Source organism: Kalmanozyma brasiliensis (assembly GCF_000497045.1).
Source record: "Kalmanozyma brasiliensis GHG001 unplaced genomic scaffold PSEUBRA_SCAF18, whole genome shotgun sequence".
In the NCBI taxonomy this organism is placed as follows: domain Eukaryota; kingdom Fungi; phylum Basidiomycota; class Ustilaginomycetes; order Ustilaginales; genus Kalmanozyma; species Kalmanozyma brasiliensis.
In genome coordinates this window covers 171635-196145 of record NW_015961957.1, presented here as the reverse complement: position 1 = coordinate 196145, position 24511 = coordinate 171635, and the positions used below count along the sequence as shown (strand labels likewise).

Genomic DNA, 24511 nt, shown 5'->3' with positions numbered 1-24511 from the left:
TAACTGGCTGCTGCGCTTTACGGAAGCGCCGCCTCTCACCGACCCTTTCTTGTCCGTCCCTGGATTCAGCTCGGTCCCTTCGTTGTCGTTAGTCTTCCTCGTCGTCGTCGTCGTCGTCGTCAGTCCGCAGCTCGGCCTAACGTGTTCCTGCCACCATCCCGTCCCCTGCATCCATCACTTTCTCCTCAACTCACGGTGCGCACTACCCTCTGGATCGGCTGCATCGACTCAGCCTCACACGCCTCCCGCTTTCGTCCACGCTAAGCAGAAACGGCACCCAGACGCGCAGTCGCCGCAACCTATCCCTGAAGCTCAGCGTTCCCCAAGGTGCCAAACTCCGCCGATCCATCTTGACGGGCTTTGTGATTCACCTGCTCGCTACTTTCAGCACCGTCGTTACCACCACACTCGCCCTACCACCACTGGCCCACGCCGACTCTGGCATTTTGGCAGCTCGATTAAGCACTCACAAGCATCCTCGCGCGATCGTTCACTTGGATTCGCAACCGCACCCTACCTTCCTTAGGCAAACCAGAGACACGCCACCCGCATTGCTCACGATTGTGCCGCGCCAGAGCCTCGGCCCTTCACTCGCGTCCGAGACTTTGCTATTCGGTCATTCGTGGAGTCGTCCATCGCCGTTCCATCGCCTTGCTCAGTCCGCCAGCAAACAGTCCATATCCGCTTTTCGAGAGCCCAGATCGGGTCTCCTGTCGAGCTACAACGACCGTCGACTAGGCCGAAAGATTCCGCCATCTTCGCGACATTCTGCTAGCCGCAGCTGCAAAGACCGCCTCATCTGGTGAAGCTACCCGACCCCCCAGCTACAGCAGCGCTTGACATCCTCGGACGCCAGATGACGCTCTCGTGAAACACACCCCTCTCTCTCGACCCCCACCTCTGGCCCATTCGCCCTGGAACTTCTGCGTGCCCTCTCACGCTTGCATCCTCCAGCACTTCCCACAGCTCCATTCCCGCCATTCGCACCGAGTACATCACCGTGCTTTCGAGTGGGTGTAGCACGTCGACGCACCCCCCTTTCCCGCTCTTTCCGCTTTCTTCAGCACTGAACCGCCACCATGTCCTCACCACCAGAACGCGGCGGGTCTTCTCGACCGGGCACTGCAACGACATCCACTGCACCCACCGCCCCAACCCTCAATACGACGCCATCCTCCGTACGCTCTCCCACCGTCTCGCAGCCCTTCATTTATCCCATGCGATCCGCTGTCAGTCTCAAACAGCCCAGCCGCGACGCTGCCACATCACAGGCGCCAGACCAAGTGTTCAGCCTCAACACGCCAGCCGCCAGCGGCTCACGGCCAACGTCATCCGACGGTCCCAGTCATCAAGCCAAAAATTCCGGCTCGGACATTATCCACGAAGGCCGTAATCGCCCAGAAGATGTCGACAAGGCCGCAGATGCAGCGATGGGTCGAATGAGAGTGCCAGGCAACGAGGACAAGGATCTGCGCGATCACCTCGAGCAGCTCACAACCACTCGCTTTGAATACGTCAAGACCGCCGAGGGGCACATGATCCTGACCGGTCGCGGAGGCAAGCTCGCGCGGTGTGAAGACGAGCCCATCCACATCCCAGGCGCGGTCCAATCATTCGGCTGCATGATCGTCGTCCGCATCTCACCAGACGGCGAGATGGTGGTACGTCAGGCGTCCGAGAACTCGACCGAAATCCTCGGCCTATCCCCTCCCTATCTCTTCAGTCTTCCCACCTTTCTCGACATTCTCGATGACGATCAAGCCGACTTGCTCTGGGACAACATCGACTCGCTCGACCAATCCAGTCAAGATCTCGTCGAAACAGGGCCGACCGTCTTCCAGCTGCGCGGCTACGATATGGCCAGCTACGATGAGCGCGTGACCAACGGTGCTCAACGAAGGACATGGAACGCTTGGTGTGGTGCACACATCCCAGATCGCAGGAACGACGGCGAGGGCGAGCTAACCGTCATTCTCGAGTTCGAATTGGTCGACGACGTAGACAATCCCATCTCCACCTTTTCGCCGCCCACAACGCCGCTCGACGAGCGCGAGCGCGAACAATCTAACGGTCCCGGCCTCGGTCTTTCAGCAGGGTGGACCCGAGCGGGGTCCTTTTCAGCAGCTTCAGGGCAAGAATCTCCCTCCATCAGCATAGGAACGATCCACTCGAGCGCCAGCAGCTCGACGACGGTGCGCGACAAAGGCCCTCGAGACGGGCTCGACGGTCTGGCATACACACCCTCAGCAGAAGAGTTGCGCGAATCGACGCGCGCCGTACACAGGCCGCTCAAGGCCCTCTCACGCATGCGTCGCCAAGCCGAGAACAAGCAAAACAACCGCAGCCGTCGACCTGCCGTGCTTCCCAGCACCGGCGGCGGCGATGGCACGGGAGGCATGCTCGACATGTTTGGCATCCTCAGTCAGGTCAACGATCAGCTATCGGCACAAAAGGATCTCAACGAATTCCTCAAGGTGCTTGTCGGTATCGTCCGTGACATTACGCTCTTCAGTCGTGTCATGATCTATCAGTTTGACGAATCCTGGAACGGCCAAGTCGTCTGCGAGCTCGTCGACTGGAACGATTCGCACGACCTCTACCGTGGTCTCCACTTCCCCGCCACCGACATTCCGGCCCAGGCGCGTGCGCTGTACAAGATCAATAAAGTGCGACTGCTCTACGATCGCGATCAACCCACCGCACGCATTATGTGCCGTGACCAAGCCGACCTCGATTTCCCTATCGACATGACGCACGCCTTCATCCGCGCCATGTCGCCGATCCATATCAAGTATCTCGCCAACATGGGGGTCCGCTCGTCCATGTCCGTGTCCATCACAGCCTTTGGCGAGCTCTGGGGTCTCATCTCGTTGCACAACTACGGCGCGCATGGTAAGCGAGTCTCGTTTCCCATCCGTCAGCTCATGCGGCTTATCGGCGAGTCCGTCTCGAGCAACATCGAACGTCTCAGCTACACCCGCAGACTGTCCGCGAGAAAGCTCATCAACACGCTACCGACGGACCAGAACCCAAGCGGTTACATCATCTCGAACGCCGAAGATCTGCTGACCCTCTTTGATGCCGACTACGGTGTCATTGCCATCGGCAACGAGGCCAAGATTCTCGGTCCTCTCAACGCAAGCCAGGAAGTGCTGGCGGTCACCGAGTACCTGCGACTGAAGAAGTTCGAGCATCTCGTCACCTCACAGGACGTGCGTCGCGACTTTCCCGACATGGTCTTGTCGACCGGTCTGCACGTCATCGCTGGTCTCTTACTCGTGCCTCTATCGGGAAGCGGTGTCGACTTCATCGCATTCCTCCGCAAGACGCAGCTGCGTCACGTCAACTGGGCCGGCAAGCCCTTCAAGGAGGGCAAGGAAGGCCAAGCCGCGCTCGAACCACGCAAGTCGTTCAAGGTCTGGTCCGAAACGGTGGAAGGTACCTGCCGCGCCTGGAAGGACGAGGAGCTCGAGACTGCGTCCGTCCTTTGCCTCGTCTACGGAAAGTTCATCTCGGTCTGGCGACAGCGTGAGCAAGCGCTCCATTACAATCAGCTCAACCGACTCTTGCTTTCCAATGCGAGTCACGAAGTACGAACACCGCTCAACCACATCATCAACTACCTCGAGCTCGCGCTTGACAGCAAGCTCGACGACGATACGCGCGAGAACCTCAGCAAGTCGCATCTCGCTTCCAAGAGTCTGCTCTTTGTCATCAACGACCTGCTCGACTTGACCAAGCAGGAGATCGGAAACGAGCTCTTCCTGCAGGAGCCATTCGATCTGGCCGCGACGGTGCGCGAGGCGATCGAGATGCACGAATGGGAGGCCAAGCGACGTCGCATCGATTTTTCCGTCTCCACGGACCCCGAGGTGTGCCTGGTGCTCGGCGACAAGAACCGTGTGCGCCAGATCATCACCAATACGGTCACCAACTCGGTCAAGTACACGCGCGAAGGTCAGATCACCGTCTCGATGCGCAAACTCATCGAAGACGAGCGCGAGACCGACTTGCCCAATGGCTGCGACATGGAGGTTGAGCTGGTCGTCAGCGATACCGGCGAAGGCATTCCTCAGGAGAAGCTCGAGGTCATCTTCCGAGAATTCGAGCAGGTGGAGTCCGTCATTGCGCAGCCTGGCCGTCAAGATTTGTCGGATCTCGAGGGAAGCGAGGCGAGCCTCGTGCGCACCGATCAGTCGGACGGCGGTCTCGGTCTTGGCCTCGCCATCGTGGCGCGTGTCGTCAAGAACCTGGGTGGACAGCTCCGCGTCGATTCTTCCGTTGGCGAAGGGACTACCTTCACCTACTACATTCCCTTTTGCTCGGCAGAGACCACCACGCCCACCGAGATGCCTCAGACAGGCAGCGGCGGCAGCGGCGCCAGTGGTACCAAGCGCGGCAGCGATTCAGTCTCGATGCGACGTGCCAACTCGATCGGCAGCGGCAGCGCCAGCTCCGCTGGTCGAAGTGAGATCGACTCGCTCGTTGAGGCCATTCAGCAGCCGGTACTGCGCGACCAGGGCACCGTGGAGGATGTGACGCAGCAGAGGCGCACCGCCGAGGGCGCCTCATCCAACGTTCACAACGGTCCCAGGAACGTCTCGGCTGGCACTGCGCGACCGGGCTTCGGAGCCGCTCGGAACCACTCGTTTGACAGCGGCACCCATCCCGTCGAGGGAAGCGGTATCCCTGTGCGTTCCGTCAAGATCGATCCGCAGGCTCTGGACTCGAACGACCGTGCCGACCGACGTCCGCCCAGCTCTGCCTTCATGTCGAGCGCCACCACGCATGCACGACCCGCCAGGAGCAACTTGAGCGCAGCCGAGTCGTTCAAAGCCGAGGTGGAGCACCGAGCTCGCGAGAATCCTCCGCACATCGCCGGAGACGCTTTGCCGTTCCATGCCAAGCAGCAGCGATCGGCGCCGGTGGACGAAGCACCACCTTCGCCTCGTACTCCTGCCAAGAACAACCTCAACGTGCCACAGTCCGAAGCCGAATCGCCAGGTTCCGAGGACACGCACGCTTCCGATCATACCGCTGAACGCCGCGCCTCGTCGTCGTCGACCAACGCTGCCAAGCGTAGGATGGCAGTCATGCGCGGGCTTCACAAGACACCAGGCGCTCGCAGCGAAAAGCTTGCTCCGCTGCGCGTGCTGGTAGTCGAAGATGATCCCATCAACCGCATGATCCTCAAGAAGCGACTGGGTCTCGATGGTCACACGACGCTGCTCGCCGTCAATGGTGAAGAAGGCGTGCGACAGTTCGAACAAGACGCCAAGGAGATCGATGTCATTCTGATGGACCTGCAGATGCCCATCTGCAACGGCCAGGAGGCGTGCATCCGCATTCGCGAGCTCGAGGCCAAGTGGGCAGAGAGCGGCGAGCACGCGGACCGTCCGGCTGCCCAGGTGCTCAACGGGCGGGTTCCGATCTTGGCCGTTTCGGCGACACTGGTGCCGCAGATGAGACAGGAGATGGTCGACATCGGCATGGACGGCTGGATCCTGAAGCCGATCGACTTTGCGCGTCTCAATGCTCTGCTCAAGGGTCTGCTGCAACCAGAAGACCGTGTCGCCAACCACTGGAAGCCAGGCTACTCGTGGGAGAAAGGTGGGTGGCTGTCCGAGCCGGCGCAGCGTTCAGTGCCCATCGCGGCCTCTTCCGTCGAAGAAGTCTCTGGGGCGAACGATGTGTCGGCCTCGGAGGAGCCGAGCCAGCAAGTCGATCCTCCCAGTGCCTGAGCACTCGTCGCATCATCCATGGTTATCAGAAGGACGAACCACGCGCGCATCGCGGGTTTCAACGGCGTTCACAGCTACATCAAGAGGATCTCCCTTATCGTATTCTTCGGGCTCACGGAAACTCATCGCAGGGTGTTATACACGACAGCACCCTTCTGCACAAGCATTCCCTCCATTTGTTCTCTCTCCCTCTTCCTCTCTCTCGTACTCTTTCTCTCTCATCCTCTTCTCTTCTCTTCTCTCTCTCTTTTTCTCTCTCGCGCTCTCAACACACATGTACTTGTTCTTGTCATAAGGCTCATACACTCGGAATGAATGTCAGGGATGAATGCGGATCTTTGGTTTGCGGATTCGACGAGTGTGTTCTCGGTTCTTGTGCGGCTAGCAGCGGCTTGCCTGGGCCTCGATGGCCTGCACCTCGATCGCGGTGGTCACGGGGATGAGGTAGGCCTGGAAGAGCCTGAGCACCTCCGCCTCTGCACCGTCGGGATATCCCTCATCGCCGGCGAAGAGCTTTGACCAAGCCTTTGCTTTCTCTTGAACGCGACCGAGCACTTTGACCTCCTGTTTGTGGTCCACGATCAGCTCCAGTATCCGCTTCCTCGGGTTGCGATTGGCGAAGATGGCGCAGAAGGTCTCGTGCTGCCACTCAAATTTGGCCAGACCGACTTGGTAGCCGATCAACATGCGGGCTGAGGCGAGCCGTAGAAGGCTTGCGTCGAGCAATGCTACTGCTCCAGGATCGAGCGTGTGGTTGATAGGAAGATCCGTGAAGGTGTCTTGGAAGAATCGCGCCACGGTGGGCGGATCCTGGGGTCGACGACCGATGGGGAAGATGCCTTGGCCCACCACGGGTTGATCCAGAATCGCATCCCGCGGAAGCACCACCGGCGTCTTGTACACTGTCCCAACTGGCCATGGTCGAACGTCAAAGGTTGAACCACCGCGCTTCAGCCACGCAGCAAGAGATGGGTCAGGCTGCGGAGTGGCAAGGTTGAAAAGAACGTCGCCCGTCCATCCGGTCTCGCCGACCACCGAGCCGCCAAGTGCCAGACGCGAGAGGAAGGCGTGGATGAGAGAGGTTTCGTATCGATCAAGCTGGGCACGGAGGACGGTGAGACGGTCGTCCGGCGTGATGGCGTCGGTGCAGGTGACGGAGGAGATGGCGAGCAGCGCCCAGGTGAATGCGAGGAGGAGCTTCATGGTGATTCTGGGGGACGATGCGAGGCTGCACACAGACAAGAGCAGGAGCCGGGGCTTATAAGTCGACTAGTCAGAGGGTCTGTGGTGGTCCCATAGCGGCGCGAGCCTGCTGTGGTGGGTCGACCACCCACCAGCCCTAGGTGGAGTTTTCATCAAGCTCCCATCCCACAGCAGGCGTCGAGTCAAGGGGTCAAAGCAACAATGGGGGGTTTAGCTTTGGGCGCTCGCACTTGATAGGCTTTCCCTCACGTCCCACTTCGGGTCCGAGTCACCGTGGCATGCTGGCTCAAGATGAAAGAGATCAAGGCTCAGGGACCACCTTGTGGCACCGTAACGCTCGAGGTGGGTTAGAGCAACGCCACGATGAGCTTAGTGGGACATGAGCAAGGGTCCTGTGACGACGGTCACTTCATCTCCCCTGGTCAAAGCTCTAACGGCAACATGTCAAGCCGCGGTCCCTCTCAGATGCGAAACGACGGCTAGACAAGAACCATCTGCGGTGTTTGACACGGCGCCCCGCTTGACAAGTAGAGAGATCTGCTTGCGAGAAGGTCAAGCTTCAGAGGTAATCGCGACTCGCTCAAGCTAGCCTCTCCCGAGGCCGCTTAAACTGACCGCGATTCGCGCGCCTTTTTCGGCGTGAAGCGGCGAAATCCGCTCTTGTTACGTACTGTTATCGCTCTCAGCTGCATCTCGATAGTGATAGACGCCGTGGCATGGCTAACCGCTTTTGCAGCTGAGTACTGAATCGGGTACAAAAGAGCATTGCCGAATCCACACTTTTTCTTGGCTTCCGACCCCTGAAAGCTTCTTGTTCACCAACCATCATTCAAGATGCCCGTCAATGCGGTTGCCGAAAAGTAGGTTCACATCGTTTTTCAGTTGATAGCTCTCGAACGCTAACCCTCGTCTTTGGCGTTGCTAAATAGTGTGCTCGGCACGATAGGGACCATCCTATGGTCGTTCCAGCTGGTCCCGCAAATCATCAAGTCGTATCGGAGTAAAGACACGGACGGTCTCTCGGCATGGCTCTTTCTCATCTGGGTCGCCGGCTCTATCCCGCAAGGCACCTACCTCGTGGTGGAGAACATCAACATCCCGCTCATCATCCAGCCGCAGCTCTTTTCAACCTTTGCGATCATCGCCATGGCCCAATGCTGGCGATATTCGCACGGCATTTCAGCCCGAAAATGCACCGTCGGAGCGATAGCAAGTGGTGCACTGGCGGGAGGGTTCGAGGTGGCCTTCTACTTCCTGTGCAAGCTCGGCGAGAGGAGAGGCACATCCGCGGCGACAAAGACGATGGGTATCGTAGGAGCCGTGCTGATCGTCGTCGGGTTAGTGCCGCAGTACTACGAGATCTGGCGGTTGAAGGAGGTGAGGGGAATCAGTCTGCTATTCCTGGCGATCGACTGCTCGGGTGGGGTGTTCAGTCTGTTGAGCCTGGTATTCAAGGAGAGCTTTGATGGGATCGCTGCTGCAAAGTAAGTCACAAACGTGGTCGATGGCTCATCAAGGGTTTGGGCACTGACGAGTCTGAGCTTTTGTTTTGATCGAACCACAGCTACATCGGAATCGTCGTGCTCGAACTGGGCATCTTTGCCTGCTACCTCATTCTCAATCCAAGAGCGGAACGACGGCGGCTGCGCGAGCAAGAGCAGCAACCATCGTCGGACAGCGCATCACAATCCGCACCAACATCAGACATGCAAGACATTGAACAAGCTCGCATCACACCTGGTGCGGAAAGCACCACCCCAGAGTGGTCTCGTCAAACGACGCTGGACGAAAAGTCGACAGCCGCGCCCACACCCGCCGACAGCCGGCCCAAAAGCACCATTCAAGAAGCATGACATTCGCACACGCCACTGTATTTGTACCATCTTTCATAGAACTGCATTATCCCTCATATCCTTCCTTGATGAGCCACCGCTCGATATCCTTTATGATGCTTTCGTGCTTCTTGCCCTCGGCGTCCAGCACCGTCACTTTTCCTTGATGGCCGCTGGTCTTCGCTCCGCCATTGGCCACGATGAGGGTGTTCAGTTTGGGATGCTTGCCGAACAGCGTTAGGGCGGAAGCGTCGTCCAGATCGGAGATGACCACGAGCCCTGAGATCGCCGGTCGCCCACCAAACATTCCGCCGCCACCAAAGATCTTGCCCAAGAGCCCACCGCCGCCGCCACTCGACTGCCCAGGCTCGATGTACTGACTGACAATGCTCGCGGTTGCCTCTGGCGCGCTGTCGGCGGAATGATGCACAAACAGCACCGGTTGACGCTGCAAATTGCTCAGTCGGATCTGGCTGTGAAGCTCGTCTGCCAGCTTCTCCGTCTTCCTTCCTTCTGCTTGAGGGGGCAGAGCAAGGTTCATCTGGAGACAATCGTACCCAGCCTCGCGGAAGTAGCCGATCCAAGGGAACCACTTCTCCCTCTCCCCACCTCCACCGCCAAAGTTGGAGACGAGACTCTTGACCAGCCCGCCGGAGGAGGAGGACGAGGTGAGGAAGACCAGTGTCACGGTCTGACGACGTGGCGCGGAGGGCGATGCGGGCCGAACGAGGGTAGACGACCCAGTAACTGGTTTCTCCGAAGATTCGAGTGGGGAATGGACGGAGAAGCTACGCGTGGGAGCGTCCGGCTGCAGATAGTAGAGTCCCGACCCTGCGACAACCAGGCCGCCGGAGAGTGTTTTGAGTGGCCATCGACGGTTTGAGGCGGAAGCGGAGGGCGCAGGGGTGGTGTGCAAGGATCGTGCGGCCAAAGCGGGCGTTGCAGAACCGATGCGCAAGGTTGTGGGTTGCACAAGACACAGCGAGGTGCGCGCTTGACTGCGAAGGAGCATGGGCTGACGAGCAAAGATGGAAGCCGACATGATGAACACAGCGATAACGGACAAGCTGACTCGAGATGATGGGTGCTGGATGGCACGTTGCAAGGTATCGAGCTGGATGCAGGTGGAGGCTTCGAGGTGCAGCGAGTTGGTCCCTGCGCTCAAGCCTCTGCAAAGCTTTTACGGGTATATATATGCTACTTGTGCCTTCGACAGGCAAGCGCTTCTTTAGCTCAGTTGGTACGAGCGTCCGACTGAAGAATTCAGTTTCACCAGTCGCCACTGTTTGCAGTGGACAAGGTATCGGGAGGTCACCTGTTCGACCCAGGTAAGGAGCATTTTCTTTTTGTTTTTGGAATCTCATGCAAAGATCGTCGTGACGTCGTGCCGTGCTCTCACGCGCCTGAAAAGAACAACACGCTGAGAGGAGTAGTTCATCTGGTCCCTGCGTCGGATGCATCAATTCCAGACGCCTCACTCTATCAAATCGTTCCATCATTCCGACATCATAGTCAGCACCAGCGACAGCGGCGGCTGAGCAGACGGCATGGTGTTCATCGTCAAGATACCCAATCGCTCACGCGCAAATACCCCGGAAGCATCCACCACTCCCCCGCCCGACATGCCACCATCGCAAGAAGGAATCCGGACGGACGCACAAGCCCCTCCTCTTCCTGCATCCGCTTCTGCATCGAATCCCGTCAGCAATGAAGCGCAAGCTGGAAGATCCGAATTCTGGAATGTGACTCCTTCGAACAGTCACACCGTCAGCACAGCCAACACGGCTGCTCCGAACCCAGCACACTCAGCAGCCGAGCTCGACGTCCTCTTGGCACCGTCCGTGCTGAATCACAGATACGTTCGTGGCGTGGACAAGAGTCTCATCGTCGAGAGACCAGAGCGAATCCGTGCAGTCCTGCTCGGCATCGCCACTGCCATCGGCAAATCGTCCACCACTGAGCAGCATCCGCCGTTACCCACGTCCGTCTCCAACAACGCCTTTCAAACTTCGCCCACGCCAGCATCGAGGTGGAGCGGCGCTTCCGCAAGCGACGCTTCTGTGCCACCACTGCCATTCATCAAAGCGCCGGCGCAAGGCAATGACGACGATGATCTGGTAGCCCGACTCAACTCCCTCTCCGTACAGGGCGATGCGGCTCAAGCAACCTCATCGCAAACGCAGCAAAAGTTCCGCGTCCTCCATTCGACAAGATCTTTGCCGCTCGACCCGCCTCATCCCGCCGTAGCTTTCGCCCATGCCCATTCGGACGAGCTCGTGACTGTGCTGGAGAGCGCGTATGACCAAGCCAAGCAGAAACGGAGAGATGCGCGTGCTGCCATTCCCGAACCTTTGCAGATCCCAGCGGCGAACCTTTCCAACCCTTCGCTGTCGAACCCGGATCACGCCAAAGCTGAAAGAGAGGCAACACCCACGCCCTCCTCCATCATGACCGATCCGCAGCAGCAGCAGAAAGATGTGTTCACCGGCGCCTCTACACCGCGCACGTCGCATGCGGCCTACCTCGAATACCTCTGCAGCCGAGCACCCAATCATCCGCCATTCTCACATCGCAAACCACAACATTCGTCGCCGTCGAAGGCGATACCGGAAGACAGCGAAGCGTATACCTCTAGCGACGGCGAGGGGGACGATGCTATGCATGTCTCCGAGGTGCCCGAACACTTGCCGCAGGGCGACTTGTACCTTGCAGGACCATCGAAGGAAGGGAGCTTGGAAGGAGGATCTGCTGAAGCCATTCGACACGCCATGGGCGCTTGTTGCGAGGCGGTCGACCGCGTCGTTTGGGCAGCCGCTTCCGCCAGCTCGGGTTCGCAGACCCCAACAGCGCTCAAAGAGATCACCTACGAAGGCGTGAGCCAGCCCGACTCGTCGACTCACGCCAACCCACCACCAGCCAAACGCGCCTTCGTGCTCAGTCGACCGCCAGGCCACCACTGCTCCGGCTCCACGCCTCAGGGCTTCTGCTGGGTCAACAATGCCATCGTCGCAGCCGCCCACGCCTACCTCACACACGCCGTCGACCGCGTCGTCATATTCGACATCGACCTGCACCACGGCAATGGCACCCAGAACCTTGCATGGCGCATCAACGCCGACGCCAACAAGCACGACGACCAGCGCGCCGAACGCATCTCGAGCCTGCGTGCGGCTGCCCTCGAGCGAGCGCGGCAGGCCGTGGGGAGCGGCAGCGGCCGTGCCCACGCCAGCAGGATTGCAAAGGTGGCACTGTCCGAGCAGGACGAGACCGAGGTGAAGCGTCAAGCAGGACCGAGGGCGTTGAGACTCTTCTACAGCTCGCTGCACGATATCGAGTCTTTTCCCTGCGAAGACGGCGATCCGAGCATGATCAAGGATGCAAGCACTTGCGTTGAGGGCGCGCACGGACAATGGATCTGGAACAGTAAGTAGCGGGATTGTGGCAGAGCAATCAGCCTTGGACGCCGACGATTAAGCACAACAATGGTAAAAGGTCCGAGGAAGGCGGGCCTCGTGCTTGGCAGTCCCGTGACGCAGATCGAAAAGAGTCGCTGGTTGTCCCGTGGGCTTTGTCGGTGCGCTTACTCTCGAGAAAGACGACCGCTGCCTTCGAGATGCTGGGCGACATGAGGCGTCCAAAGTAATGGGCTTGACTTCGAAGCATTCCGATTTGTCGAAGCAGAACCCCTTGCTGACACCTCTTCCTCTTCATACACACACCACAGTCCATCTGGACCACTACCGCTCCGAGTCCGACTTCAAGCGCCTCTACGACGACAAGTACAAGATCCTCTTCAGCAAAGCCGCGCGCTTCCTCTTGGCCACCTCCGCCACCCCACAATCCACGCTCATCCTCATCTCGGCTGGATTCGACGCCTGCGCCTACGAATATCCCGGCATGCAGCGGCACGGCAAGCATGTCCCGCCGTCATTCTACCACACGTTTGCGCGAGACGCTGTCGACTTTGCCGATGCGCACGGGCAGGGCAAACTCGTGTCGGTGCTCGAGGGTGGGTATAGCGACCGGGCGTTGTGCTCGGCTGCATTGGCGCACGTGACTGGTCTCGCCGTCGGTTCGACGGCCTCGCAGGCAGAGGAAGAGGCGGAATACTGGAAATTGGAGAACCTGATCGCGGTTGAAAAGGTAGCGAAGAAGATGGCCGCCCACGCCGCCGCCGCCGTCAGTACTGGGGCGAGTGGCGCAGCGAGCACGAACACCACGCCCAAGCGCAGGCAGGCGGAATTGGCACCCTGGCTCTCGCTCACCTCGAAGGCGTTTGCGGCCTTCGAACAGGCATGCGGCAAAGACGTCGTGCCGCTCAACGCGACTGCTACGCCGTCGCGGGCAGCAACGGCGGTGCGGTTGACCGCAGATACGAGCGCCATGAACAGTCCAGCAGGGAGGGTGCTGAGGACGCGCAAGAGCAGGGCCAACTTTGGCGATGTCACGACGACACCGCAGGCGAGACGCGCGGCTAGCCCGACGAAGCCCACGCCTGCGAGAGGAGCGGGGGTGTTGGCGAAGAAGGAGTCTCCTGCGAGGGCGAGGGCGGGTGCAGGGCCGTTCGGTGCGCCTGTGACGCCCGTGAAGATCGAGGTGAAGGACGAGGGGGACATGTCGATGGACACGGATACGCCGACGCGTACGAGTGCGGGCGTCGTGGTTGGTGCAAACTTGTCCTCGCCTGTGAAGATTGGCCAGACGACAGACGATGTTGCCCAAGAAACCACTCCACAGGCCCAGCAAGCTCCGCAGCAACCATCGCACACGACCGATCCTACCGATACCGGCGTCACGCACACAACCGCGATCTCCGAGGCATCCTCTGCGACCGGCAACGATTCACCTTCGCCTCACAAAAGACCGGCGCACATCTCAACTCATCCGCCTCCGCCAACCAACTACATCGGCACAGCATCCACCCCGCAATCGCCCATGCTGACCTCTGCGCCCGTGACACTGGTCGACGCGCTCTCGGCGCCCCAACACCGCGTGGTGGACGCCAACACGGCGCACTACGCTTCTGCGGACGTTTTGGGGCTGGATTTCCTGCGTGCGCAAGCGTTCCAGTTCGCCAACGGTGAGGCTGGGGAAGAGGATGCGCCGGGCTCACCCGATCCCGACGTGCCGCCGCTCGAGGGCGGGGCGGTGGAAGGATACTTTCCTCCCGTCAAGGAGGACAGGGCCATGCCGGGCGGTCTGGGGACGTTTTCGGGGATGAATCTGGATCAGGCCACGCTGCAACGGGTGAAGTCGAGGGATAGCGATGGCGGAAAGGGGCTCTATCCACACTTGCCCGGTTCCTTCGCTTCGCCCGGTCGCAGACAATGACGCTCACAGCCTTGCACCCTCTCATTCACACCATGTCGAAGCATGTCTTGCAAACGTCGGAATTGCACTTGGCAACTCGTATGGCAGCCGTGAAGACGTGACCCCCTCTCTACTTGTGATTCTTCTTGATCCGACGTTTTTTCTCGGCCTTGGGCATCTTGGTCTTTCGCTTCTCGCGGTTGGCCGCCTTGGTCTCCTTCTTGGCCTGCTTCTTGAGGTTGCGAGCTTCTTCCTTGGTGAGCTGAGGCCCATCTTTGGGATGCGATGCTTCGTCCTCGCCCGAGTCGCTGCCGTCCGAGCTTGAGTCTGAGGCGGAGCCTTCGTCGTCGTCATCAAGCTCAGCAGATGGAATTGGTTCTGTCTGGGAGGCAGCTGGTTGGCGCTTCTGACGCTCGATCTCGCGTTCCGGATCGTCCATCTCGTGGAGCGAAAAGGGGATGTAGGTCTCTTTGAACACGGCGTCGTCCGTTTTGGCGGTGTCCGCTTTTGACTTTTTGTCTTGGCCGTCATCTTTCACCTCGGTTGTGGCGGTGGGTTCGACCGAGAGCTGGTGCATGAGCGTCTCGAGCGTCTGCATGATCGACTCCTCGTTCTCTCCTGTGGCTTGCGATGCCGGTGCCGCGGTGGTGGATGAGCTGTTGAGGCCTGAATACCACGCGCCTCCGCCGGTGACTTTCGATGCGGCGGTGGGCTCCTCCGCCACCGTCTTTGTTGTCACCGTCGCCGCCTCGCGCGTCGCCACTTGCGCTTTGAGCTGCTGATCATGTTCCGCATTCGGATTGGGCTTGTCATCCTGATGAAAGTCCGCCTCCTGCTTCTCCAACCCGGCCCTTCCACCTTTCCTCCCACCCTCCGTCGGCTCTGCTACGACAAACTCGAACGTCCGCCTTAATCCTAACGTATGCACTCCCCGCCTGGCAAAGTACTCGTCCACATGTCCAATATCCGCCCGCAGAAAGTCGAACGCCCGCGGATGATCGTGTTCGACCGACTGACTGACGTCGATAATCCACAGATGGCCCTGGTGGTACAAGATGTTGTACTCGCTGAGATCAGCGTGAACAAGCCTGCACTCGTGGTACATGATCCGCACACTTGCGAGCAGCTCCCTGTACAGCCGTGACCAAGTGTGTGCGTCCGACCCAATCATCTCGTCTGCGTCCTTCAACCTCGGACTCGCCCACCCGTCTTCGTCGCCCAAGAACTGCATCACCAACACATGATCCCTCAACTCGACCGGTATCGGCGCCCTCAACCCCGCCGCGACCATCCTCTTCAGATTTCGAGCCTCCTTCTCCGCCCACAGACGAACCATCTTTCGCGGATTGTGCTTCGCATATCCGTGCCGGAACCGAAACTCGCCGCTAACGTAACGATCACGATCCTTAAAGACCAGAATGGACGTCTTGTAGATCTTCAATGCCAAACTCCCCTGTCCCTCCTCATCACCTGCAGCGGGAGTGGTAGCATGGTAGACATTGGCCTCCTTACCCGTGCTAATGCACCCATTGACACTCTCGAGGAGCGAACGGTTCACCATCTTGTAGAGGATCAACATGGTTCGTGGATCCAAGACGCCTTCGACGGTGGCGCGATCGGCCTTGTCCTTGATCCTCACGGCGGAGCGACCGCCGAGAGCTTTGCGGGGTACGGTGGAGTTGACGCCGCCACCGATGGCCGAGGAAGGGTCGTACATGTCGTCGACGCGGACGCGCGAAGCGTATTTGGAGAGGGATTCCATCTGGGATGCGGTGTGCGAGGAGGAGGTCGATGGACCGGCGGTGGCGACTGCAGCAGTCGTAGAGGAGGTGGAGGAGGGAGTGGGTCGCCTACGTCGATTCATCGCGGGCAGCGGCGTTGACGTCGACTTTGTGCTGGATTGGATGGCAGTGGCAAGCTGCCGTGACCGATTGAACTGCTTGGTGAAATCACCCCGTGCCAGCTCCCAGTCCGCATCCTCGACCGCACCGAAGCCGTCAGCTTCATCTTCGTAGTCGAGCTCATCGAGCTCGTCGATGGCATCGTCGGACTCTTCGGCGTCGGAGGAAGGATGGAGCAGGTCCGAGATTTCGAGGCGTCGTTGCTGTTGCGAGGTGGTGGTGTCTTCGTCCTGTGCTGCGATGAGGTGCTGCTGCTGCTGGGAGGTGTGCGAGACGGTGCCCTGATCAGGGGCGTCATCGAACTGACCCGCTTCCATGCTGACGATGATCTGAGCTGCTTTGCAAGGCTCTGTAGAGGTGTGACGGAGTGGGCTCGACACGATGTCAGAGAGGTGGCTGAGGATGGCAAAGGCAACTAGACTTCGAGAAGTTTGAGCTGCAAAAAATTCCTTGGACCCTGGCCGAGTTCCGCAGTGGAGTGGAACCTAACACGCTCAAGACTTTAGCGAGGGAGTTCCGCCGCCCGGACCACACAAAGGAAGAGCAACACCTGCACTTATGAAACAGAACACAGCCAAGAGGAGGCGTGTGCCTGACATTTTGATTGCATACACCTCGAATCGTAGGCTGTGCCGAACGAAGAACTGGCTCGCCAAAGGGCAATCCTCTCCTTCCCACTTCCGCCATTCACTCAAGTCACAGAGCACATCTTCTGGCTCATCAGTCCAAGCCGCCACGCTCAAACGTCACTGTGTCACATTCGTACGCGTCACAGTCTTCCCAGGCTCACGGGTGACCCGAACGAAGCATCGGCTAGGTCCCGAATCCGACCTCGAATAGGTGACCCAAGTAGCTCAGCCCCGATCAGCCAGGATGAGCTCGCCATCGTCGCTCACGGTGGTATACCCGCCTGCTTTCGCAAACTCGTTCTGGTCACATCCCGCCTACCGCCCAGGAGCACAGAGCCTCTACTCCAAGCTGCAAGCGGGTCTCGACGAGAACGAGTCAATTCTTGCTTTTGTAGCGCATCGAGCAGAGCTCGAGTACACTCATGCAGAGGCTCTGGCGACACCGCCCCCTCAAGTATCCTTTGCAGCGCCTCTCTTCAAGCAAGCAGCCGGCATCCTTCACGAGGTCCTCCCCATCGACACCAACCTCGGCGCTTCATCCGCTCCAACGCGCGGGTTTAGCACCAACACCTCAGCCACCTCGCGCGCTTTTCGCATGATCCAGGCCGAGACCAACAGCGCACACGCCAACGCTCACGGCAAAGTAGCTCGTCATCTCGAAAAGTCCATTCTCGAGCCCTTTGGCAAGTGGGCAGCTGATCACCGCCAACGTGTCACCCAGAGCTGGGAGCACGTCGACGCTACGCTCGCTCGCTTCGAACGTCAGAAGAACGAGGTCGACAAGCTTAAGCATAGCTACGAGAACAAGTGCCGAACCGCTGACGAGGCGGAGGACGATGCGCGATTCGCGCCCATCGAGGACTCGGATCACGTCTCGTCCCCACCTGCTCGAGCTTCTGATGCTGGGCTGCGACCACCCGGGCCACCGGGGTCCCTCCTGCAGCGCAGGAGCGTCTCGGGCGAGAGCGCCAAGGCAATCGACGCAGAGGAAGAGACAGACGCTGAAAAGCTCAAGCGTCGCGAAACAGTCCGAAAGCAGTTTGGCTTCTCGCAGCGAGCTGCATCGGCCACTCATGCTCCATCGGCGGCTGCCAGGGCCGTCGAGTTTGCTGGCGTCAAGCTGCCTCCTCTACCTACTGAGACGGAAGGACAGGCTATGGAGAGTAGTGTTGACTCAGCCGCGCCTGCTACCAGCCTAAAGCGTACCGGCACCATCTCAGCTCTGGTCAGCTCGGCGGTTGAGAAGATGCCCGCTCCCATCAAGGCAGCCGTCGGTGGCGTAGTGTCCGGAGAACCCCGTCACTTCCGACTTAGGCGTGACGCCGACAACGCAGAAAGGGTCTATGAGGAAGCTGTCCGCAATCTGGATCGCACCCGTTGCCAGGTCGAAGAGGTGCTCTTTGAGCACTACGCTCTTACCCAGCGCTGGGAGGTCGACCGCATTCGAGCCGTCCAGTCGGTGCTTGCATCCTACAACCAGGCTGTCTCGGCGCAGCTTCCCATCCTGCAAGAGTCGTCCGCTCGCTCAGTCCACATTCATCAAGGCCTCAACCCGGCATTGGAGCTGCGTGCCTTGATACGTCAAGCCAGGACCGGTCCCTTCCATCCAGCCATCGAGCGCTTCCAGCCGTACTACCACGACGAGATTTCGCTTGGTCGCAAAGCGGGCCCTCAGGGTGAGGCACACGCATGGCTTATCAAGAATGGCGGGTTCGGCTTGAACTTGTCCCTTGTCGAACGTCTTGACTACCTCGAGCGACTGGAGCGCCAGCAGTCAGGAGCCGCCGATTTAGCTACAAGCGCTGGTGCAAGCTCGCAACAGCTGGCCCCGCTTCCACCTGTGCTGACTGCGCTTTTGGCGGCACTGGAGCGTGCATACTCAGACACCGAAAGGTGGACCGAGATGGCCAAGGCGCTCACTGCTTCAAAGACAACCGAAGGCGCTGCTGTTGATGAGCCCGCTGCGCCGGACGCGAAGCTGGTCGACCAGGAGAAGCGCAAGGTCTGGATTCTCGAGGTGCCGCTGCCCATCACGCATCGTCTGCGAGATGCTCTGATCGCGCACCTCACCCCTTCGCTTGCTGACCTCATCTATGGCGATGGCAAGGCTGCCGATGGAAGCTTCAACCCGATCCCGGACAAACTTCTCGACTCGTACGATGCACCTGTCCTGGCCGCTTGCGTCAAGCTCTGGCTGCTCGAGCTTGAGCACAGTCTCATTACCGAAGATCTCTGGGACCAGATTGACTCGATCTACCGCGCTGCTGCAGGCCAGGAGCACGAGGCTCTCGCTGCTGCCACTCCAACCCTGCCCAGCACTGAGGAGAAAGACGAAGACGAGGCGGCGGCCGAATCGAATTCGAGCATCCGACCACCAGCACCGCCGGCTAAGCGCCCGTCGATCGACGACGCCACCAAGCAGAAGATCAAAGCTGGTGTGCTGGACGACCTCCGCGTTGTGCTCAACAAGCTGCCCAAGATCCACCTCGCCTGCCTCGATTTGCTCTTCTCGCACCTGCACAAGCTGGTCACCACCACCGAGGCGGTTGAGTCGGTTGGCGTCTACACCAACAAGCTTGGCCTCGCGCTCGGCCGGGCGCTGCTGCGACCGGCGCACGAATCCGCCTACACCGTCACCTCGCAGATCGGCACGCTGGTCGTCATCGACCTCGTCCAGCACTACGAGGACATCTTTCCCGATCTCGTCGCCAAGAAGCGCGACGAGGCGGCTGCGCAGGTGTCGACCAGTCCGAGCAACGGCTGGGCGCAGGGGCAGCGGCCCACACCCATCCGCAAGCGCACCAAGCCGGTCGACCAGCGCATCTCCCGCTCGTCGATCGGGGCTGATCTGCAACAGGGCACAAAGATGCTGGTCGAGCAGATGGAGAGGGAACGCAGCTCACGGGGTGGATCCGAGCCTCCTGTGCCTGAAAAGACGCCGCCTACGCCACCGCCCGCCATTGTCACCGCTACGGATACGGCGATGGAAAAGCAGCAGGACAACGCGGCAGCACCCACACCGCTTGCCGACCGCGTGCTCACCTCGTCCGCCGATAGCGCTGCAGGGCGCGAGGCCGAGACCGTGTCGATTGCCAGCGAGACCGCAGAGCACGCCGAGCAGCAGGAAGAGGAGAAACCGCTTTCGAACGTCGCAAGGCTGTCGAGGCAGTTTAATAGTGCGAATCTGGGTCCTGCAGCCAAGAGGACAGGAGGCGTGGTGAGAGGCCCGAGACCGGCCGGAGCGAGGGCTGCGAGGATGTCGACCCAGAGCAGCGTCGCTTCGGAGACCGCGTCGACGGGCGAGGAAGCACAATGAAGTACATCTCTCATCTGCAATAGTTCAACGACGTTTCACAGCAATGTACTCCAGACCCTCACACTCACACATGGCATGACGAACTGAACCAAAGCACACACATCGCACCACTGAACTTGAAAACAAAAGCTGGCATTTCCCTAAACGACGTGCGGAGCGGTCCAGCTGAAGCTCTGGAACTCAGCCTGATCCTGGGCGCTGAGCACGCTATGCACCGGCGTCAGGGTGGGCTTTTCGCTAGTAAACTCGGTATCGAACCAGCTGGTGTCGCTGGGGTTTTTGAGTGTGGGGCAGAAAGGTGGGGGTACTCGTTTGTTGAACATGTCGTCCCAGTTGACATCCCTGAAAAAGGGATGGGCTTTGATCTCCTCTGCGTCCTTGGGGCCTGAACCCAAACGACGGGCAGGATCGCGCGTGAGAAGCTTTTCCAGAATCGACACTGAATCCGCTGGCATGTGCAACGGGTACAGCGGTTCATCTTCGAGAATCGCATCAAAGATCTCGTCCTCGTCGTCACCACGGAAGGGGGCTTGGCCGAGCAGCATCTCGTAAATCAAGATGCCGAAGGCCCACCAGTCCACCGCTCGCCCATAGCGCTGCTCCAACAGGATTTCTGGCGCCATAAATTCCGGCGTGCCACAAAATGTACTCGTCGTGTTGCCATACCACATGTCCTCCTTGCACAACCCGTAGTCGGCCACCTTGATATGCCCGTCCAACGTCAGCATGATGTTGTCCAGCTTGAGATCGCGATAGATGATCCCCTGCTTATGAAAGTATTCCAACGCCAAGAGCACCTCGGCCGCATAGAACTTGGCGCGGCGCGGCGTAAACGGCTCGCGCTGAATATGAAGCATCAGATCACCACCCGAAATGTACTCCATCACAAAGTACACGCGCGTCGTAGTCTGGAAGCACGAGTGCAATCCGAGCAGGAAAGGATGTCGTTCCCGCGCCGCGGCGAGGAACACCCGCTTCTCCGACTTGGTCGATTCCACCTCGTCGTTTTCGATGATGAACTCCTTCTTGAGCACCTTGATCGCGTAGAGGTGGCCCGAACGCTTTTCTTCGGCAAGCATGACTTTGCCAAAGTTGCCCTTGCCGAGCACGGCGAGGAAGTTGAAGTCGTCCAGGCCGATCTTGCGGCGCGAAGAGGGGAGCATACGAGGAGGCTGCTGAGAGCCGCCAGAGGGGACCATGGCGCCAGGGCCGACGGGTGGCTGCTGCTGGTGGAGGGAAGCAGGTGGTCCCTGCGAAGGTGGCTGCGGCTGCGACGGTGGGGGCGGCATCTGTGGCTGCTGCTGTTGAGGTCGAGGCACGACGTTGAGGACAGACTGCGTCTGCTGCATCGGGTGCACCGGTGGCTGCTGCTGAGAGTACGAAGAGGGAGGCTGAGGACGGGCGCCGAACAAGCCACCTTGCTGCTGCGCTTGTTGCGACGGCGGCTGCTGCTGCTGCTGCATCGGCGGGCTGGCATTCGATGATGGCTGGGGCAGTGGTCGAGGAGGTCGCGACATGTCTCCCATTCGGCCATCTGAAGACGACGGCGGCATGACTTCGCCCACTCTGGGCGGCTGGGGACGGCCGCCAAAGTTGGGTCCTGCTCCGAGTCGCTGCGGCTGTGAATCGACAGACTGCATCCTCTGGGACGAGCCGGAACCGTACGGCGGCTCGCCTGCACCTGGCTGGATGGACATCTGCTGCGTCTGCTTCTCGAGACTGGCGAAGCGACCATCCGGGCCCGTGCCTGCAAGCGGTCCCAGCTGGGGAGGCGGGACACGTCCGGGTGGGGCACCTGCCATGCCATTGCCTCCAGCGTTGGGGTGGAACGCGGTCTGCGAGGCTGGTGGCGGTGGCAATTGCTGCTGCTGCTGTTGCTGCTGCGTCTTGGCCGACGACTTGACCCGGTTGATGGTCTCAATGTCGCTGAGGAGCTGGTTGGCCATCTCCATCGACATACCACAAAAGTCGGGCACCAAGTGAGCGCAATCCGTGTGACAGGTGATGTCGCACTCGGTACACCTCCGCGCGTTCTTGCGTCCGAGCGGCAAGATCGAACCGCAGTGGCAACACCAGTTGGCGCTGAGGTTGGTGATGGGCTCGAATCGATGCGGGATGCGGTGGTTGATCTTGACCTCGTCCCGATCGGCTTCGGCGTTGCTCTTCGAGATGCACTTGGTGACGACCTTTTGCGCGCACTTCTTGTGGCAGGCATAGCGGCAGTCTTCGCACTGGCTTCCTGCAGCGTTGAGCAAGAACTCACCGCAGAGAGCGCAACGAAGCACCTGGTAGAACTGGCGCGAGACAAATTTGTGGCCGTTGATCTCGGCGACGTCCTCCTTGCGCTTTCGGAAAGCGCCCTGTCGTCCGAGACGAGCGTCGTAGGGGCGCTTGCGCACATTCTGCTTGATAAAGTTGAGGCGAAGGTAGATGGCTCCCGCAGGCTCGACTGCAAACCAGGCTTCGACCCCGTCGCTGGGACCGTTGGGCAGGGGAATGCCAGCGGGCGTGTTGTAGGCACCATCGACGCCGCCAGGGCCAGCGGTGGCAGCGTACGGGCCACCACTGGCTCTAGGCTGGACGCTGTCCGCCGTGACCCAGCCGTCGCTGGGGCCATGACCGTGCTGCGAGGCGTCCGGCACCTGGCCAAACTTCTTCTTACGTTGCTCCTCGACAATGTCGCTGATGCGGATCCACAGCATGCCAACCGGGACGGGATGGGCGCTGCCGAGTTTGTCGTACACCGTCACTTCGAGCTCGTTGGCGTTGTCGACAGGAATCTCGAAGTCCTCCTGCCATCGCTCGGTGCGGCTGGGGTGGGTGCGAGCACGGGGCGTGTCTTCGACCTTGATGACGACGGTCGACTCGCGAACGGATCGAGTGCCTCGTGGAACGGGAGCGTGATCGATGTCACGAGCGCTTCGGATCGAGATTTGGAGCGTACCGGAGAGTGGCTTGCGGAGGTTCTGCTTTCGGTTCTCCACCGATTCGGGGCTGGCATTGTCCTCGTCCTCCTCTTCCATGACATGCAACTGCTTGTATCTCTTGAGAGCCTGCTGGAGGAGAACGATCTTGCTCTGGCTCTCGACACGCTTGCTCTCGGCGTCGTTACGACTCTTGCGATCGCCTTCGGCCTGGTAGAGCTTGGCCATCTTGTCGATGCCTTGCTTGTACTGCTTTTCGATCTGCAGCTTGAACTCGAGCTGATGCAGCATGCGCGAGATCTTGGCGGTGGTGTGCGGGGTGTCGTCCTTGATCAAGTCGAGGTTGGTGTAGTTGCGTTTTGCGCTGGTGCCCATGCGCTGCACGGCGGGTTGCCACGTCTCGGGTCCACCACCCGGTCCGTAGCCGGCGCCGGCGCCGTAGGGGCCCTGGTTGGCGTACTGAGCATAGGAGCTTTCAGCTCCGCCTGTCCCCCCACCCTGTCCGCCATTGATCGGTGCCGGCGGTTGCGAACGGCCGTCATATCGGCGAGCATTGACGGCGGGCGAGGGCGGGTTGGAGCCGACGTAAGAGCTGCTGCTGTCTCCTGGATAGGGGCGACCAGCGCTGGCCGAGCTGCCGACGCTGGTCATCGAGGAGGCGAAGCTCTGTCTCGGGTCGCTCGGAGTGGTACTGCCGCCGGTGGAGCTGTCGGTGCGGAAGCCGGGGCCACCGCTAGCGCGACGCGATTTGAGACTGTTGAGAGACTCTTGGAGATAGGAAATGTTTCGCTGCGCTTCTCGAATCTGGGATTCTGCTTGGCGGATGACGTCGGGGTTGCTCGTGGCAGCTCGGAGGGCCTGATTGCCCTCCATGATGCGACGCTGGGTCTGGATACGAGCATAGACCTCGGCCACCTTGGAATCGCTTGGGTCCTGTGCGGGCGGAGTCAACGGGGGAATGGTCAGTCGAGGGTCTTCGATCGTGGCAGGCCGCGATGGGGACGCTTCAAGGTCCTCTTGGGTAGGCAATAGGACATCAGAACTTACAGCCATGGTGAAAGGGAGGTGTTGCTTTGGTCGAAACAGCCCTCAATGATAGGATGAAAACGTTCGTGCGCGAGTCGTCACCAAGCGTACAGGCCGGCGCAGCGGGTCGTGAAGAGCGTGAGGAGAAGGTATCGGTGGACGAGATCTGTCTGTGTAGGTGCTTCTATGCTGATTGTACGGCAACGAGTTGCGCGTCGCTGTAACGTAAGCCGCTTCGTCGGACAGCTGAATTGCGGGAGCCGAGTGCAAAGAGGTTGTTGCAGACACTGGTGTCGCGTGAGACCGAAACCGTTCAAGCGGTTTTGGTGTGTTCGAGGTCGATCCTTGGGGTCGAATCTAGCGTTTCTGTTGTGATGCTGCTGGAAGAGCGACCAAAGTGCTGTGAGTGGACAGAAGAGGAGGACAATGTGGAAGAGGAGGAGGAAAGGATGACGACGACGCCTGAGCGAGCAGACTGAGCGGAGCGGAAGGAAGCGGGCAGGCAGGCAGGCGGTGAGTGAGACAGGCCTGCCACAGAGCAGCAGCCGCCAAAGCGCAGTTGACGGAAAAACAGGAGCACCAGCCAGCCATCTATCTGAATTTGCTGCGTAGCCCCTGGCTGGCTGGCT

General features: G+C 59.9%; 8 protein-coding genes and 1 non-coding gene across 9 annotated transcripts; 5 read left to right on the top strand and 4 right to left on the bottom strand.

The window, feature by feature from the left end:
* Nucleotides 1–1079: 1079 nt before the first annotated feature.
* Nucleotides 1080–5741, top strand: PSEUBRA_002247 (GAF domain protein; the record flags this gene model as incomplete). Its single annotated transcript, XM_016435429.1, has 1 exon — nucleotides 1080–5741. The coding sequence occupies one exon, from the start codon at nucleotides 1080–1082 to the stop codon at nucleotides 5739–5741; it is 4662 nt and encodes a 1553-aa protein (XP_016293151.1).
* Nucleotides 5742–6122: 381 nt separating this feature from the next.
* On the bottom strand, nucleotides 6123–6944 carry PSEUBRA_002246 (Chorismate mutase, type II; the record flags this gene model as incomplete). The annotated part of the gene is made up of 1 exon (XM_016435420.1): nucleotides 6123–6944. The coding sequence occupies one exon, from the start codon at nucleotides 6942–6944 to the stop codon at nucleotides 6123–6125; it is 822 nt and encodes a 273-aa protein (XP_016293150.1).
* An 834-nt stretch (nucleotides 6945–7778) lies between these two features.
* Nucleotides 7779–8797, top strand: PSEUBRA_002245 (Cystinosin/ERS1p repeat; the record flags this gene model as incomplete). Its single annotated transcript, XM_016435413.2, has 3 exons — nucleotides 7779–7804; nucleotides 7874–8428; nucleotides 8509–8797. The coding sequence occupies 3 exons, from the start codon at nucleotides 7779–7781 to the stop codon at nucleotides 8795–8797; spliced, it is 870 nt and encodes a 289-aa protein (XP_016293149.2).
* Nucleotides 8798–8843: 46 nt separating this feature from the next.
* Nucleotides 8844–9818, bottom strand: PSEUBRA_002244 (uncharacterized protein; the record flags this gene model as incomplete). The annotated part of the gene is made up of 1 exon (XM_016435378.1): nucleotides 8844–9818. One exon carries the CDS (start codon nucleotides 9816–9818, stop codon nucleotides 8844–8846), a length of 975 nt encoding a protein of 324 aa, XP_016293148.1.
* A 180-nt stretch (nucleotides 9819–9998) lies between these two features.
* Nucleotides 9999–10114, top strand: PSEUBRA_006457. The gene is made up of 2 exons: nucleotides 9999–10036; nucleotides 10079–10114. It is a non-coding gene; the product is annotated as a tRNA-Phe (tRNA).
* Nucleotides 10115–10398: 284 nt separating this feature from the next.
* PSEUBRA_002243 (Histone deacetylase domain protein) lies at nucleotides 10399–14107 on the top strand (the record flags this gene model as incomplete). Its single annotated transcript, XM_016435405.2, has 2 exons — nucleotides 10399–12199; nucleotides 12501–14107. 2 exons carry the CDS (start codon nucleotides 10399–10401, stop codon nucleotides 14105–14107), a joined length of 3408 nt encoding a protein of 1135 aa, XP_016293147.2.
* A 109-nt stretch (nucleotides 14108–14216) lies between these two features.
* On the bottom strand, nucleotides 14217–16304 carry PSEUBRA_002242 (RIO-like kinase; the record flags this gene model as incomplete). The annotated part of the gene is made up of 1 exon (XM_016435379.1): nucleotides 14217–16304. One exon carries the CDS (start codon nucleotides 16302–16304, stop codon nucleotides 14217–14219), a length of 2088 nt encoding a protein of 695 aa, XP_016293146.1.
* A 556-nt stretch (nucleotides 16305–16860) lies between these two features.
* On the top strand, nucleotides 16861–19932 carry PSEUBRA_002241 (Rho GTPase-activating protein domain protein; the record flags this gene model as incomplete). Its single annotated transcript, XM_016435399.1, has 1 exon — nucleotides 16861–19932. One exon carries the CDS (start codon nucleotides 16861–16863, stop codon nucleotides 19930–19932), a length of 3072 nt encoding a protein of 1023 aa, XP_016293145.1.
* A 140-nt stretch (nucleotides 19933–20072) lies between these two features.
* On the bottom strand, nucleotides 20073–23909 carry PSEUBRA_002240 (Protein kinase, C-terminal; the record flags this gene model as incomplete). Its single annotated transcript, XM_016435386.2, has 2 exons — nucleotides 20073–23789; nucleotides 23904–23909. The coding sequence occupies 2 exons, from the start codon at nucleotides 23907–23909 to the stop codon at nucleotides 20073–20075; spliced, it is 3723 nt and encodes a 1240-aa protein (XP_016293144.2).
* Nucleotides 23910–24511: the final 602 nt, after the last annotated feature.